Genomic DNA, 13322 nt, shown 5'->3' on the forward strand with positions numbered 1-13322 from the left:
GCAGTGATGGAGCCTGGGCCGCGGCTGTGGGAGGAGGCCGGGGCACGGTGATGGAGCCTGGGCAGCGGCTGTGGGAGGAGGCCAGGGCACGGTGACGGAGCCTGGGCAGCGGCTGTGGGAGGAGGCCGGGGCACAGTGACGGAGCCTGGGCAGCGGCTGTGGGAGGAGGTCGGGGCACGGTGATGGAGCCTGGGCAGCGGCTGTGGGAGGAGGCCGGGGCACGGTGATGGAGCCTGGGCCGCGGCTGTGGGAGGAGGCCAGGGAGCAGTGATGGAGCCTGGGCAGCGGCTGTGGGAGGAGGCCAGGGCGCAGTGATGGAGCCTGGGCCGCGGCTGTGGGAGGAGGCCGGGGCACGGTGATGGAGCCTGGGCCGCGGCTGTGGGAGGAGGCCAGGGAGCAGTGATGGAGCCTGGGCAGCGGCTGTGGGAGGAGGCCAGGGCGCAGTGATGGAGCCTGGGCCGCGGCTGTGGGAGGAGGCCAGGGCATGGTGATGGAGCCTGGGCCGCGGCTGTGGGAGGAGGCCGGGGCGCAGTGACGGAGCCTGGGCAGCGGCTGTGGGAGGAGGCCGGGGCGCAGTGACGGAGCCTGGGCAGCGGCTGTGGGAGGAGGCCGGGGCGCAGTGACGGAGCCTGGGCTGCGGCTGTGGGAGGAGGCCAGGGCGCATTGACGGGGCCTGGGCCGTGGCTGTGGGAGGAGGCCGGGGCATGGTGATAGAGCCTGGGCCGCGGCTGTGGGAGGAGGCCGGGGCATGGTGATGGAGCCTGGGCCGTGGCTGTGGGAGGAGGCCAGGGAGCAGTGACGGAGCTGGGCCGCGGCTGTGGGAGGAGGCCAGGGCTGGCGCAGTGACAGAGCTGGGCAGCGGCCTGTCCCATCCCGCTGTGGACCTCAGACCTGGGCCAGCCTGCAGGTCCCCAGCAGGGAGAGCCACACTGTGTGCCCTGAGCTCCAGGCTCTGGGCCGGCAGCCCCCGTGGTGCAGCCCCACATCAGAGGCTCCCGCGCACTCTGACCTTCCTCACCCCCTGCTCCTCCGCAGGTACTCAAAGCTGGCCGACCCCGCGAGCTGGCTGCGCATCAACACCACCAACGGGCAGATCACCACTGCAGCTGTCCTGGACCGCGAGTCCCTCTACACCAAGAACAACGTCTACGAGGCCACCTTCCTGGCAGCCGACAATGGTGGGTCCCATCCCAAGGAGCCGCTGGGAGGGCATCTCCGCGGCTGCTGCTGTGGTCAGGGAGAGGAAGGGGCCCAGCACTCAGAGGCTCACCTCGCAGGGTGCCTGGAGCGCTGGACGGGCCGGAGCGGGGACCCCTGCACCCCCAGCCACGCAGTCTCAGCTTACCACCGCTTTTGAAGACATGCTCTGTGCTTCTCCTCAGTGCTCCTCCATAGTTTCTGGAAGATTCAAGAGACATCCTGTAGGAGCTTTTTATGCACCTACCTGCTTCAGTAGAGGCCCTTGGCCAGTAAAGTAGAGGTCAAAGTGGCCATGACCAGAATGCTCTGCCACTGCCGCCTCCAGTCCTTCCCCACCCACAGCACCTCCAGCTAGAGCCAGAGCACAGGCTGGGGCTGGGCCAGGGTTCAGGGTGCTCTCTGAGGAGCCCCGAGGCCCAGCGGAGCACCTCTGGCCACACCAAGGCCAGACGCAAGCAGGGCCCCTCCATGGACCCCGCCTTCCACCCAGCCTCGGCTTTGCCTCAGGAGGAGGTGGCGGCCATTGGGGTGGATCTAGGAGCCCTGCTAGGCAGGAGGCAGAGGAGGTCTAGGAAGGGTGCCAGGTGGGCGTCAGCCATGCAGAGCCCTGCCTGCCCCGGGCCCCCGGCCACAGCTGTGACCCCACGTGGTCCAGCCTGGAGGGCCTGTGGCACAGCCTGGGGGAGGGCTGTGTGCCGCCGTGGCTCCAAGTGTGGCTGCGGGGCTGCGGCATGGCTTGTGCCAGATACAGCGAGGAGCCCTCCCGACCCGGCGCTGGGGCTGGGCCTGGCTTCTGTCTGCTTGTCACGTGGCTGTGGTGGGCGCACCAGAAGTGAGCTGCACCGTCACATGTGTCAGTCACCTGTGTCACGTGTGTCCATCCCCCAGGCATCCCCCCGGCCAGCGGCACCGGGACCCTGCAGATCTACCTCATCGACATCAACGACAACGCCCCTGAACTGCTGCCCAAGGAGGCACAGATCTGCGAGAAGCCGGGCCTCAACGCTATCAACATCACCGCTGCCGACGCCGACGTGGACCCCAACATCGGCCCCTATGTCTTCGAGCTGCCCTTCGTCCCGGCTGCTGTGCGGAAGAACTGGACCATCACCCGCCTGAATGGTGAGTCTGTCCTGGCAAGGGGCGTCACGTCTGCACCCGTGCTCCCCAGAGAAGGGGGCGGGGGTGGCCGTCCAGTCCTTGTCCTCTCAGGCAGCTCTGCACAAAGCTGGGCACTGCTCACATCTCATGCTGGGCCCTGTCCACCTCCCGCCACACCACTAGTTCTTCCCAGGGTATGAGTGCCTGTGTGCAGCACAGCCCGGCCCGGCCCGCCCGACGCTTCCACACCGGGGCCTTACCTCGGGCTCCTGCCAGGGCATCGTTTGGGGGCACAGACCTCTGACAAGCCGGCAGCCTGGGAACTTCACACTCTCTCAGACCTCCAGTTTTACAGCCCAAACTCCTTTTACATCTCTTAACTATCATCCGTAGAAATGTCCAGACACACTGCTCTTTCCTTTTTTGTCGGTCATGGGGCTTGAACTCTGGGCCTGGGTGCTGTCCCTCAGCTCTTCAACTCAAGGCTAGTGCTCTACCACTTGAGCCACAGCGCCACTTCTAGCTTTTTCTGCTTATGGGGTGCTGAGGAATCGAACCCAGGGCCTCAGGCATGGGAGGCAAGCGCTCTACCACTGAGCCACCTTCCCAGCTCTGTGTTTGCCTTTCTTCTGTGAACTGTCTGTGAATGCATCTGCCTATTTTCTCTGTGGATATCTTTTTTCTTAGCTGATTTGTTTTAGTTTGGGGTTTTGTTTGTTTGTTGTTTTGGAAGTGCTGGAGTGTGAACCCAGGGCTTTCTGTGTGCTGGGCAGGCATTCCGCACGGAGCCGGGCTCCCGCTCTTCCCCGCACGGGTTGGTGTGGGGATAGTGTCTCACCTTTTGACCAGGCCAGGCGTGGCCTGCAATCCTGTTCCATCTTCCGCAGAAGCTGGGTCACCCCAGCCAGCTTCCTTCTGTAGAGACAAAGCCTCATGAACCTTTTGCTGATCTAGAAACATAATGCTCCCGAGAGGACAGGCATGTACCACCATGCCCAGCTACTGGTCAAAAAGGGTCTTGTAAACTTTGCCCAGGCTGGCCTCAAACCCACATCCTCCCAATCTCTGCCTCCTGAGCAGCTAGTGTTCCGTGTATGTGCCACTACACCTTTCCCCTAGTTTGACTTGAAAACGCTCTGTGTATTTGGGAAATTACTTCTTCTGCTACCTGTTGCAGTGACCTTTCTTCCCCCCGGCACTCCCCATGCCTTTCCCTGTCCGGGTGGAGGTGGTGGTAGCATCTGTGCGGTCTTCCCACCAGGCGACTATGCCCAGCTCAGCCTGCGCATCCTGTACCTGGAGGCAGGGGTGTATGACGTCCCTGTCATCGTCACCGACTCCGGGAACCCTCCCCTGTCCAACACGTCGGTCATCAAGGTCAAGGTCTGCCCTTGTGACGAGCACGGAGACTGCACCACGGTTGGCGCGGTGGCCGCGGCCGGCCTGGGCACGGGCGCCATCGTGGCCATCCTCATCTGCATCGTCATCCTGCTGAGTGAGTGCAGCCGCCGCCGGGGCCTCCCAGGCAGGAGGGCTGGGCCGGGGCCAGGGCGAGGCCAGTGCCGGGGCGAGGCCGGGGCCGGGGCGAGGCCGGGGCTGGGGAGAGGCCGGGGCGAGGCCAGCCCCACGGCTCACATCCCCCACCAGAGGGCTTTCGGGGGCCCACTAACCTGGTCCCCGTGCAAGCCCTTAGGGTGGAGTGGAGGGGGCCCACCCAGCTGTTGAAGGATGTCGTCAACTCCCACCACCCCACTCTGCCTCCCAGAGCACCTTCCCCCCTGCCTCCAGCCTGTCTGAGTCCCCTCTGGCCTCTCAGGGGCCCTCTAAGCTCCTCACTCCTGCCAGGCCAGCCCCCTCCCCTGCAGGGACCCCCCCCTCCTCCGCCAGGCCAGGCTCTCCCCCTCTAGTCATCCTGTCCCCCGGGGCGAGGCGAGTGCTCAGCCATCTGCTGTCCCAGGGCAAGCCGGAGGAAGGAGAGTGCACACACAGAGCGGGCCTCGTCCAGCTGTGCATTGAGAACACGTCTTTAAATCGGTCTGAGCCGAATGAGCACAGACTCCTCTCTGGTCATTATTCCCTGAACCATGCAGCAGTGCACTCAATCCAAAACCACAAGGCAGCAGAGATGACAAGAGCACACTGGGGATGTGTGTACACGCCACGCAAACACTGCCACGCTTTGCACGTGGGACATGAGCATCTGTGCATTCCAGTGCCCACAAGGGCAGGAGCCCCAGGGCCCCACGGGTACCGAGGGACCACTCACTGCCCGTGGACACACGTCTGAGAACACTAAGCCAGGGCCAGGCAGCGAGAGGGAGGTGGAGAGCTTGACTCTGTCCAACCCTGCCTTGGAAACAGCACATAAGCCCATGCACACACATGCCCCATGTACATGTGCAAATGCATGTGTTCACTTATGCCCACCTCTGCACACATAAGTATGCACACATACATGAAGCATCTACACACAAACCTGTGTGTGCACATATACACAGGAACAAGAATGCACACACCACACACATGCTTACACAAGCATCCACACTTACATTCACCCATGTGTGCTCACAGAGACATGCTTCTGTCGCCATGCATAGCACACATGTGCATCTAGTCATGCACATACTCATGAGCTAATCATGTACAGCCATGTGCGTCCTCACAAAGTCTCACACAATTGTGTGCACATGTGTACCAATATGCCCACACCTACTCACACTGCACAGGCAGAAATGCTCGTGCATAAATGCGCACAGCCAGTGTGCACACAGCCTGCTCACCGTGTGCCCCGCCCCCCAGCCATGGTCCTGCTGTTTGTGGTGTGGATGAAGCGGCGGGAGAAGGAACGGCACACGAAGCAGCTGCTCATTGACCCCGAGGACGATGTGCGGGACAACATCCTCAAATACGACGAGGAGGGCGGCGGCGAGGAGGACCAGGTGAGCGGCTGCCACCACCCGCGCCCACGCGGGCACAGTGCACTCCCCAGGGACCGATGCTGCTGCTGCTCCTGTGGCGGTTGACGCTGGTCCTCGGGCTTGAACTCAAGCACCACCAAGGGCTCCACTCTACCTTAGCCTTTTCATGCGAGGCTGGCTCTCTACCACTTGAGCCACAGTTCCATTTCCAGGTTTTTGCCATTTTTAATTAGAAATTAGATCTCATAGGCTTTTCTGCCTAGGATGGCTTCAAACCTCAGTCCTCAGATCTCAGCCTCCTGAGTAGCTAGGATTACAGAAGTGAGCCCTCAGTGCCCAGCTCACTCAGGTTTGTTGGGGGTTTTTAGATTTTGTTTTGCCAGTCCTGGGGCTTGAACTCAGGACCTGGGCATTGTCCTTGAGCCTCTTTGTGTTCAAGGCTAGTGCTCTACAACTTGACCTACAGTACCACATCCAGCTTTTTCTGGGCAGTTTATTAGAGTTAGAGTCTCACAGACTTTCCTGCCTGGGCTGGCTTTGAACTGCAATCCTCAGATCTCAGCTTCCTGAGTAGCTAGGATGACAGGCGCGAGCTAACAGTGCCCGGCTTCAGCCTGGGGTTTTAACAGTGAGGACTTTTGTCCTTTTTGCAAGTGGAAAGGTGTCATGCATTTCGGGCTCAGGTCCGTCAGCACCCAGCCTGGGCCCAGACCCAGTTCCCCAGCCCAGCATTCCCAGGGCAGGGTCGTCTGACCTGGGCCAGTGGAGGTCACAGCGCTGCCTGGCTGCAGAAGGGCTCAGTTTCCACCATTGGGAACTTCCACACTCGGGACAAAAGAGGCCTCAGGAGGCTCTGTGGGGGAGGGGAGGAGTGCCAGGGCAGCAAAGGCAGTGGTCAGGCCCACACCTGCCACATGCAGGCTGGGGGAAGAAGGACAAGAGATGGGCATTGCAGGCAGGCAGCCGGGGGCGGGCCAGGACAGCAGTGTGCTTAGAGAACAGGTGTGGTGCAGAAGGGACAATGACAGCACAGGACGGGGGCTCAGGATTGTGGGGCGCCCTGGCTGCTCCCCCACCCTCCAGCCTTCCTGACTCACTTGGCCTCCACCCCCAGGACTATGATCTCAGCCAGCTGCAGCAGCCGGAAGCAATGGAGCACGTGCTGAGCAAGGCCCCAGGGGTGCGGCGTGTGGATGAGCGGCCGGTGGGTGCCGAGCCCCAGTACCCAGTCAGGCCTGTGGTGCCCCACCCGGGGGACATCGGTGACTTCATCAATGAGGTGTGTGGCCTGCAGTGGGAGGGCCCAAGCATGGGATCGCCTCTGAAAGCAAAATCCTGTTCTCACACACACACACACACACACACACACACGAGTGACAATTAATGGAGAGACAGAGGCCCCACGGCCAGCCCAGCACAGGCAGCCTCTCCAGAGCCTCTGGGTTACCCAGAAGTAGGTGGGTTTGAACAGCAGTCCCAGACCACACTGTCCTCGAAATGTCACCTAGACTGCCCGGCTCCAAAAGGCCCCTGGGTCTCATCTGTTGGGAAAGCACCGTGTTGCCTCTCTTTCGCCCCAGAGTCTGTGAGAACGAATTTTTAGCAAAAGGACTCCTGTGTAAGTAAGCTCACATTAGCTAACTAAGCCCTTCCCTTCCGGAGTCCGGCCTTGAACGCAGAAGGCCATTGTCCCTCATCTGAGGGATGACTTGAGGGACACCGTTTCGAAGAGTGGACACAGCCACCCCCACAGCCTCAAGTTCCTCAAAGGAGGCGGGGGGGGGGGGCTGTGGGCAGGCCCAGGGCCATCCTTGCAAGGTGTCAAGAATAAGCCCAGTTCACCCCCTGCAGGCTGGGGGCTCTTGAGTCTGAGTTCGTCTCCAGGCTTGCTCTGGGTATTTTTTCAAAAGGAGAGACAGCATGTGCGGTGTCCTTGGGGACAAAGCCCAGGGCGGCAGGACGGTGGGGAGGGGTCCTTAGAGGTCCTGGTCAGCCTCAGCCACCGTGAGAACCTGCAGCGGCCCCCTGAGACGGGGGGACGGCCCCTCGAGGGCACAGCTCCCACATACCCCACAGGCTGCACACACAGGGCACGGGTGCTGCGGGCCCAGGGCCCGGCCAACACTGAAGGAGAGGCGGCCACTGCTGCGTGCGCTGCCGGGCGTGGCTCCCCAGCCGAGATCCGCTGGAGCGGACACTGCAGCTCGGGAGGGGCTGCGAGTCCCCCTCCCTCCCACGGGTGTGGCCCCAGCGGGACGCAGCGCCCCCAGCCTTACCCCGTGTCTCTGGCCTCAGGGACTGCGAGCCGCTGACAACGACCCCACGGCGCCTCCTTACGACTCCCTGTTGGTCTTCGACTATGAGGGGAGCGGCTCCACCGCGGGCTCCGTGAGCTCCCTGAACTCGTCCAGCTCCGGAGACCAAGACTACGACTACCTGAACGACTGGGGACCCCGGTTCAAGAAGCTGGCGGACATGTACGGAGGGGGCGAAGAGGACTAGCAGCCCGCGTGAGACGGCTCTGGAGGCCGAGGGGCGGCTCGGGGCCGGCGCCCCCCACCCCAGGAGGCCGGCCTGGCTCTGGTGTCCGGAGGCCCCTTCCCGCCCTGCCCTCCCCAGCGCGGAGCTGTCTAGCATGAACAGTCGCTGCCAGGCCTCGCCCAACGCCGCCACGGACCTGACGGGAGAGCCGGAGGCACCGTCCTAACTCGAATCTCCTAGAACAGAAGCACTGTCTAAACACAAAAACAAACAAAAGTGCCTTTTGGTACACGTGTCAGATTCCCTAAACTCAGGAGTGACTGGAAGCGAGCAGACAGCCCAAGGCGCCCCCTTCCCCGTCCCCACTGCCCCTGAGCCCGACGGGCCCCAGGTCCCACTCTGGAAGCATCAAATGAGGATGAGGAGAATCTTGACAGGATCGGGAGGGGGGTGTTTGTCATTTGTTTTTTTAAAAAAAAGTGGGTGACTTGTTTGAAAAACTAGTTTAGGGTCCGGATGCCAACAGCCCTTACTGAAGGCGATCTCCTGGCCCCCAGCCCCAGGCCTTATGGGTAAGGCCTATGTTTCCAGCAAGGAAGCTCCAGGGCCGGCCTAGCCCGGGGTGACGGGCCAGCCTGTGGATGTGCCCAGTCTCCCTCTTGGATACTCCCAGGGCCATCCTGGGCCCCCCCGTCTCTGTCCTCGGGCACTCCAATGCCTCCCAGTCTGCCAGAACTCTGTCTGGGTCAACCGTAACCCCAGTGTCTTCGAGGTCCTCCTTGTCGTTGGTCCAGCCCCTCCTGTGGCCCAAGAAGCTCCCGCATCCTGTGCGGCACAACCAGGGACCAGTGAGGGCTAACTCCAGGGGCCCGGCGGAAAGCAGTGAGCGCGTGTCGGCCCACACCCTGCACGCTCTGACCCTGGCCACCCCCAGGGCTGTGCAGACGCCGAGAACAGACTAGTAAGTCTGCGTTTCTTGGCGTGCAGAAGGCTTGGCACCAGCACCGACTTGGGTGACTCTGGCAGTCCCTCTCCTCTCCTGAGCTGCTGTGGGCCTGTTCCAGCCGGCTGGTGAGAGCCACCCCCACCCCCTCACTCCTCTGTACCTGTGTCCACAGGCCACACATCATCCCCACTGCTTCCCCGTGTCTCTCCCGAGCTGGCGCTGCTCACCGCGGGTGACCGGACCAAGGCCACACTGTGTGGCGGGCGTGTCCATTCTCACCCCAGCCCACCCCCTCCCCCAGAACGCGAAGCCACCGCTCTCCTCTGGATGAGGAGACCGACCTCGTAGGCCAAAGATGCCTCCGTGTCTGTGCACGTGTCTCAGCCAGGGCAGGGGCAGGAGGCATCAGAGGCACCGGTGCTGAAGCATTTTCTAGGCCCGGGGAGGGGACGGCAGCAGGTACCTGGAGGCCTTGGTGTCAGAGCTCCCCCTCCCCCTCCCCTGGGGAGACAGCGCGCCCAGCCCTGCGAAGGACAGAAGCCCAGCCCGTAGCTGCTGCTGGTGGGCACAAAGGTGCTGAAGGTGGGCCATGCCAAGGGGCAGCAGGTTCCCCACCTGGGCTCCATCCAGCACTTCTCTCCAAGCACTGGTCACAAACAAGCACCTGGGTAGACTGGCAGGGGCGGCAAAGTCACAGGTGCGTCCCATTGGACATCAGAGTGCTTCCTCCTCTCCAGAGCTGAGCTGTCCACTCTGTCCTCCCCCTCCCCGGTGCCTGTCCCGGAGGCGGGGGGGGGGGTGTGAGAGCGGCTCCCAAGCGCCGCCCTCAGGCGGCATGTCCACAGAGGACTAGAGGGGGATGCCTGGTTCTAAGTTATGCTATGCAAATCACTCAGGGCCAGCAGCCAACCAGGATGGCCCTGAGTGTCTGAAGGGCATGGCCAGTGGAGGGATTGCTGTGGTCAGGGCTGGAGGATGGGAGCTGGAATTTTCTAGGTTGTTGGGGAAGTCCCTGCTTCAGTGAGAGGTGTGCATGGATTGTTGGAAGTGTGTTTAAAAGTGAGGCAGCATGCATTCTTTTCCTCTGAAAACTCAAGGCGTCCTTGTATCCCCCTGGACAGGAGAAACTTAATCGTACCAGCTACGGGGTGGGACGTCTTGCTGCTTCCCTGCTCCCCTTCCTCACCTCTCCCACACCGGTGTCACTGCCAAGCCCCCCTCCCCAACTCCTCTAACTTGTGCAGGCCAAGGCTGCTGCACCAGCCGGAGGGACATCCAGCCAGGGTCCCCTGTATTTCCTCTAAATCACGCAGGCTGGGGCTACAGTAGCAGCTAGCAGAACATGTGTGTGGCTTCCATCTGAACAGCTTCCCCTTGAGCCCACATCCCCATCAGCCCCTGGGACCAGAGACAGAGAGGGTTCCCCACCCTGCCAGACCCCTCTCAGAACAGAGTTCTGAGGCCAACGAGTTAGCATTAGGCAAGCGTACAGTCAGTGTCAAACGTCTCTCTTCTGTAGCTTGTAGATAGGCCATGTCTGCGGTCAGGAGCAGCCGGTTTCATTCCCTTAGGGAATTTAAGAGAATCCTGCACTACTGAGTGGCGTGCCAAAGACACCCCGGCCGCGGTCAGCCCTGCACCCAGCTCCGAGCCAGCAGGTTTTCTCTTCCTTGTGTCTTTCAGCACATCCAAAATTCTAGGTCTCCCACCACCAAAGTGTCAGAATAGCAGCCAAGCGTCAGGCCCTCCGAGATGCCTCCGTTTCCCTAGCTGAATACATGATCAACTCTGTTCTCTCCAAGGTAAAAAGTGGAGAGAGGGAGAGTCTCCATTTCTGTCAAAGCTAAAAGGAAACACCAAAAGCTCAAAGCACCATCTCCTTGCTCAGAGCGCCGGTGGAGCAGCTGTGCGGGCGGCGGGCACGCGCGTGTGTGTGTGTGCGTGCATGCATGAGCGTGCACTGCCCACTCCTGCGGCTGGCCCTGTGGGAAACACATCTGTGAATACTTGGGACGCATTTTACTTTTCCTTTCTCTCCTTTTTTTTGTTCTGATTTTTTTGCATGTTTCTTTTTGAAAATGGACAAATGTGTAGCAGCCGCATGACCATGGTTTTGGGAAAGATACCAGAGCGTGATGTGTTCACACCGCAACTCTGAGCATTGCGCCAGTAGACAAATGTTCCAACATTTTTGTAATTGTCAACAGCACAACTATTTTGTATTGTTGTTTGTATCATTTTGTACCGAAAAACAAAAAGGAAAAAAAAAGGGAAGAGAGTGGATGTTCTCCGTGTGTTTTTAGTGCCAGGTGGTCTTGGTTGCAGACAGAACAGCAGCCGTGCAGGATTGCTGTGTTCTGGAGCGGAGTAAGGACTAAATAAAGCCCTGTTTTAAGTAGTCCCTGCCCTGGCTTGTTTTCTTCCGGCATTGCAGGGGCTGACCGCCCCTGTGGTACCGCTCAGGGAACCCGCACACACTGGTGCTGGCACGTCTGTGCTGCGCGCCTGCCGCTGCACGGTTCCAACTCAGAGGAAGCAGAATAAACAAAACCCGTTCACACTCCACCTTTCTGACCTCTGCATGCTGCACAAGGAAGGTTGTAAAAGTGACCCTCAAAGTGGTTCCCCCACCGGCTGCCGGTGGCTCACGCCTATCATCTTAGCTACTCAGGAGGCTGAGATCTGAGGATCAAGGTTCAAAATCAGCCCGGGCAGGAAAGTCCATGAGACCCTGATCTCCAATAAACCACCAGAAAACTGGACGTGGCACTGTGGCTCAAGCAGTAGAGTGCTCACCTTGAGCTGAAGAGCTGAGTGACAGTGCTTAGGCCCAGAGTTCAAGGCCCACGACCGACCAAAAATAAAAATAAAAAACAAATAAATTAAAAATAAACGACACAAAAAGGAAGGAGGAGTGGCTCAAGTGGTAAAGCACCTGCCTAGCAAGCCCAAAGCCCAGAGCTCAACCCCAGTACTGAAGAAAGGAAAACCAAAGGCGTGGGAGAGGGTGCAGCGGCCTCGGAGGGCAGGCTCACACTTGCATCCACAGTTACTTTCCTAACAAAAAATCACTTACGCGGTGAATTACAATTATGGGCGCAGCTGATAATTGTAGGCACAATTAGCCACTTGCTAATTTTGAAGGTACTGAACACCTAATTATATTCACAATTAGGCAACTGCTGTGTCTGGGACAAGTCCTCCTGGGGGCATACTCCTGTAATCAGCCTCCTGGGGAGAGGCCCTGGGAGGGGGCAGATAACCTGGTAAAGACCCTCCCAGCTCCAGGGCAGAGGGCTGGCGGCCAAGACCTAGCAAAAAGTGTCCTAGAAAGTCCAGCATGGGGCTGGAGGCTCAGGACTGTCTCTTGGGCCCCTTCATTGGACACAGACTGCTGTCCTGTGCCCCAGAGGAGACTCCGAGGCATCCGCTCAGAGGCCTGCACTGGACAGAGCCACCTGGCGCTTCAGCCAAGTGTCGACAGACTCACCTGCAATGCAGGTGGTGGCTGGACCTGGCCAGCATGGACGCCTCAGCAACCCCCTGAACCCATTCCCACGTAAGCTCAGATGCACCCTGACATTGTCCCTGCTAGGGTGCACCACAGGCTGTTGGGCACTGTCAGAGAGGCTGAACCTGCCTGCGCGTCCCTGGCTGCCAAGCCAAGCAGAGGGCGGTGGCTGGGCCACAGGTAAGCTGGGCTCCATCTGCACAGGGCCCAGTGAAGTACCCAGAATGCCCATGCGGGCCACCCCACACAGGCTCCCCCTTGGGAAAGCCTTTAACCCTGCCAAGCTCAAGTTCAGTCCCTTGAACTCCCTCCCACTCTGTGACACAGCCTAAGCAGCAGAGGCTCACACCGCAGATGCTTTGGTGACTGTTCCACTTACTACGGAGAGAAACAACGCTTCTCAGAGTTAAATTTAAACGCATTCACTGCGCCCCTTGTGCTGAGCCAGAGCAGGGCTCAGGGCAGGCCCAGGCGGGTGGGGTAGACGCTTCGGCAGGTGGCACAGCTGCCCTCACTGACGGATCCCTGCTCACGTGCCTCCACGGCAACCAGGTGGACAGAAGAGTCACAGCCACCAACAGTACCGAGTCCAATGAGCTCCTTCCCACAGCTTAGCTCGCTCCTTCCTCTCTCCAGTTAGTTTTACATGCTCTTTTCCCAGGCAACACCAGGCCTATGTAGTTAAGGCAGTCAACAATCAGCCTCCAGCCCCCTTTCCCTTGAGATGGCACTTCTCTGGGCAGCTGCCACCATATAAGCAGCAAGAGCTCCTCAGAGTGACCTTCAGGTCTGGGCAGCTGCAGGGAGCCTTATCTCTACTTGGACAGCAGCCATTATTCCTGACCCACCACGATGAAGCCTCTGGACCTCACTTCCACACCAAGGTCTCCACCTCCTCACCCCTTCCAGCCCCTCCTAGCCTCAGTAGGTTATATAGGTCACCTCTGACAATGGCCGGCGCTGCTTTGCACTTCTCCCTTGCGAGAAGAGGTCTTGCCGGCCCCTGTATTGGCAATAAACCTTTTCTTTGTTCTTTGTTCCTGGATGTCTGTGTGGTTTTCTGGCAAAGTTTAATATACTCTAACAGGTACAGTGGTTCCCTCCTGTAACCCCAGCTGGTAAGGAGGTGAGAACTGAGCCCAGCAAAAGCGCAAGATGCTACGTG

The 13322-nt window shown here is 60.0% G+C and overlaps 1 protein-coding gene across 1 annotated transcript in view; it reads left to right on the top strand.

Moving 5' to 3' along the window:
- Positions 1-7721, top strand: part of Cdh4 (cadherin 4, type 1, R-cadherin (retinal)) — a 425566-nt gene extending 417845 nt beyond the window's left edge. Inside the window, exons 16-21 of the mRNA XM_013030338.1 lie at positions 1036-1178; positions 2089-2322; positions 3563-3796; positions 5101-5240; positions 6334-6498; positions 7515-7721. Coding sequence (XP_012885792.1) covers positions 1036-1178; positions 2089-2322; positions 3563-3796; positions 5101-5240; positions 6334-6498; positions 7515-7721 — 1123 coding nt within the window. The remainder of the gene's footprint in view (positions 1-1035; positions 1179-2088; positions 2323-3562; positions 3797-5100; positions 5241-6333; positions 6499-7514) is intronic.
- The last annotated feature ends 5601 nt before the right edge of the window (positions 7722-13322 follow it).

The sequence above is a fragment of the Dipodomys ordii genome, unplaced genomic scaffold (assembly GCF_000151885.1).
Source record: "Dipodomys ordii isolate 6190 unplaced genomic scaffold, Dord_2.0 Scaffold129, whole genome shotgun sequence".
Classification (NCBI taxonomy): domain Eukaryota; kingdom Metazoa; phylum Chordata; class Mammalia; order Rodentia; family Heteromyidae; genus Dipodomys; species Dipodomys ordii.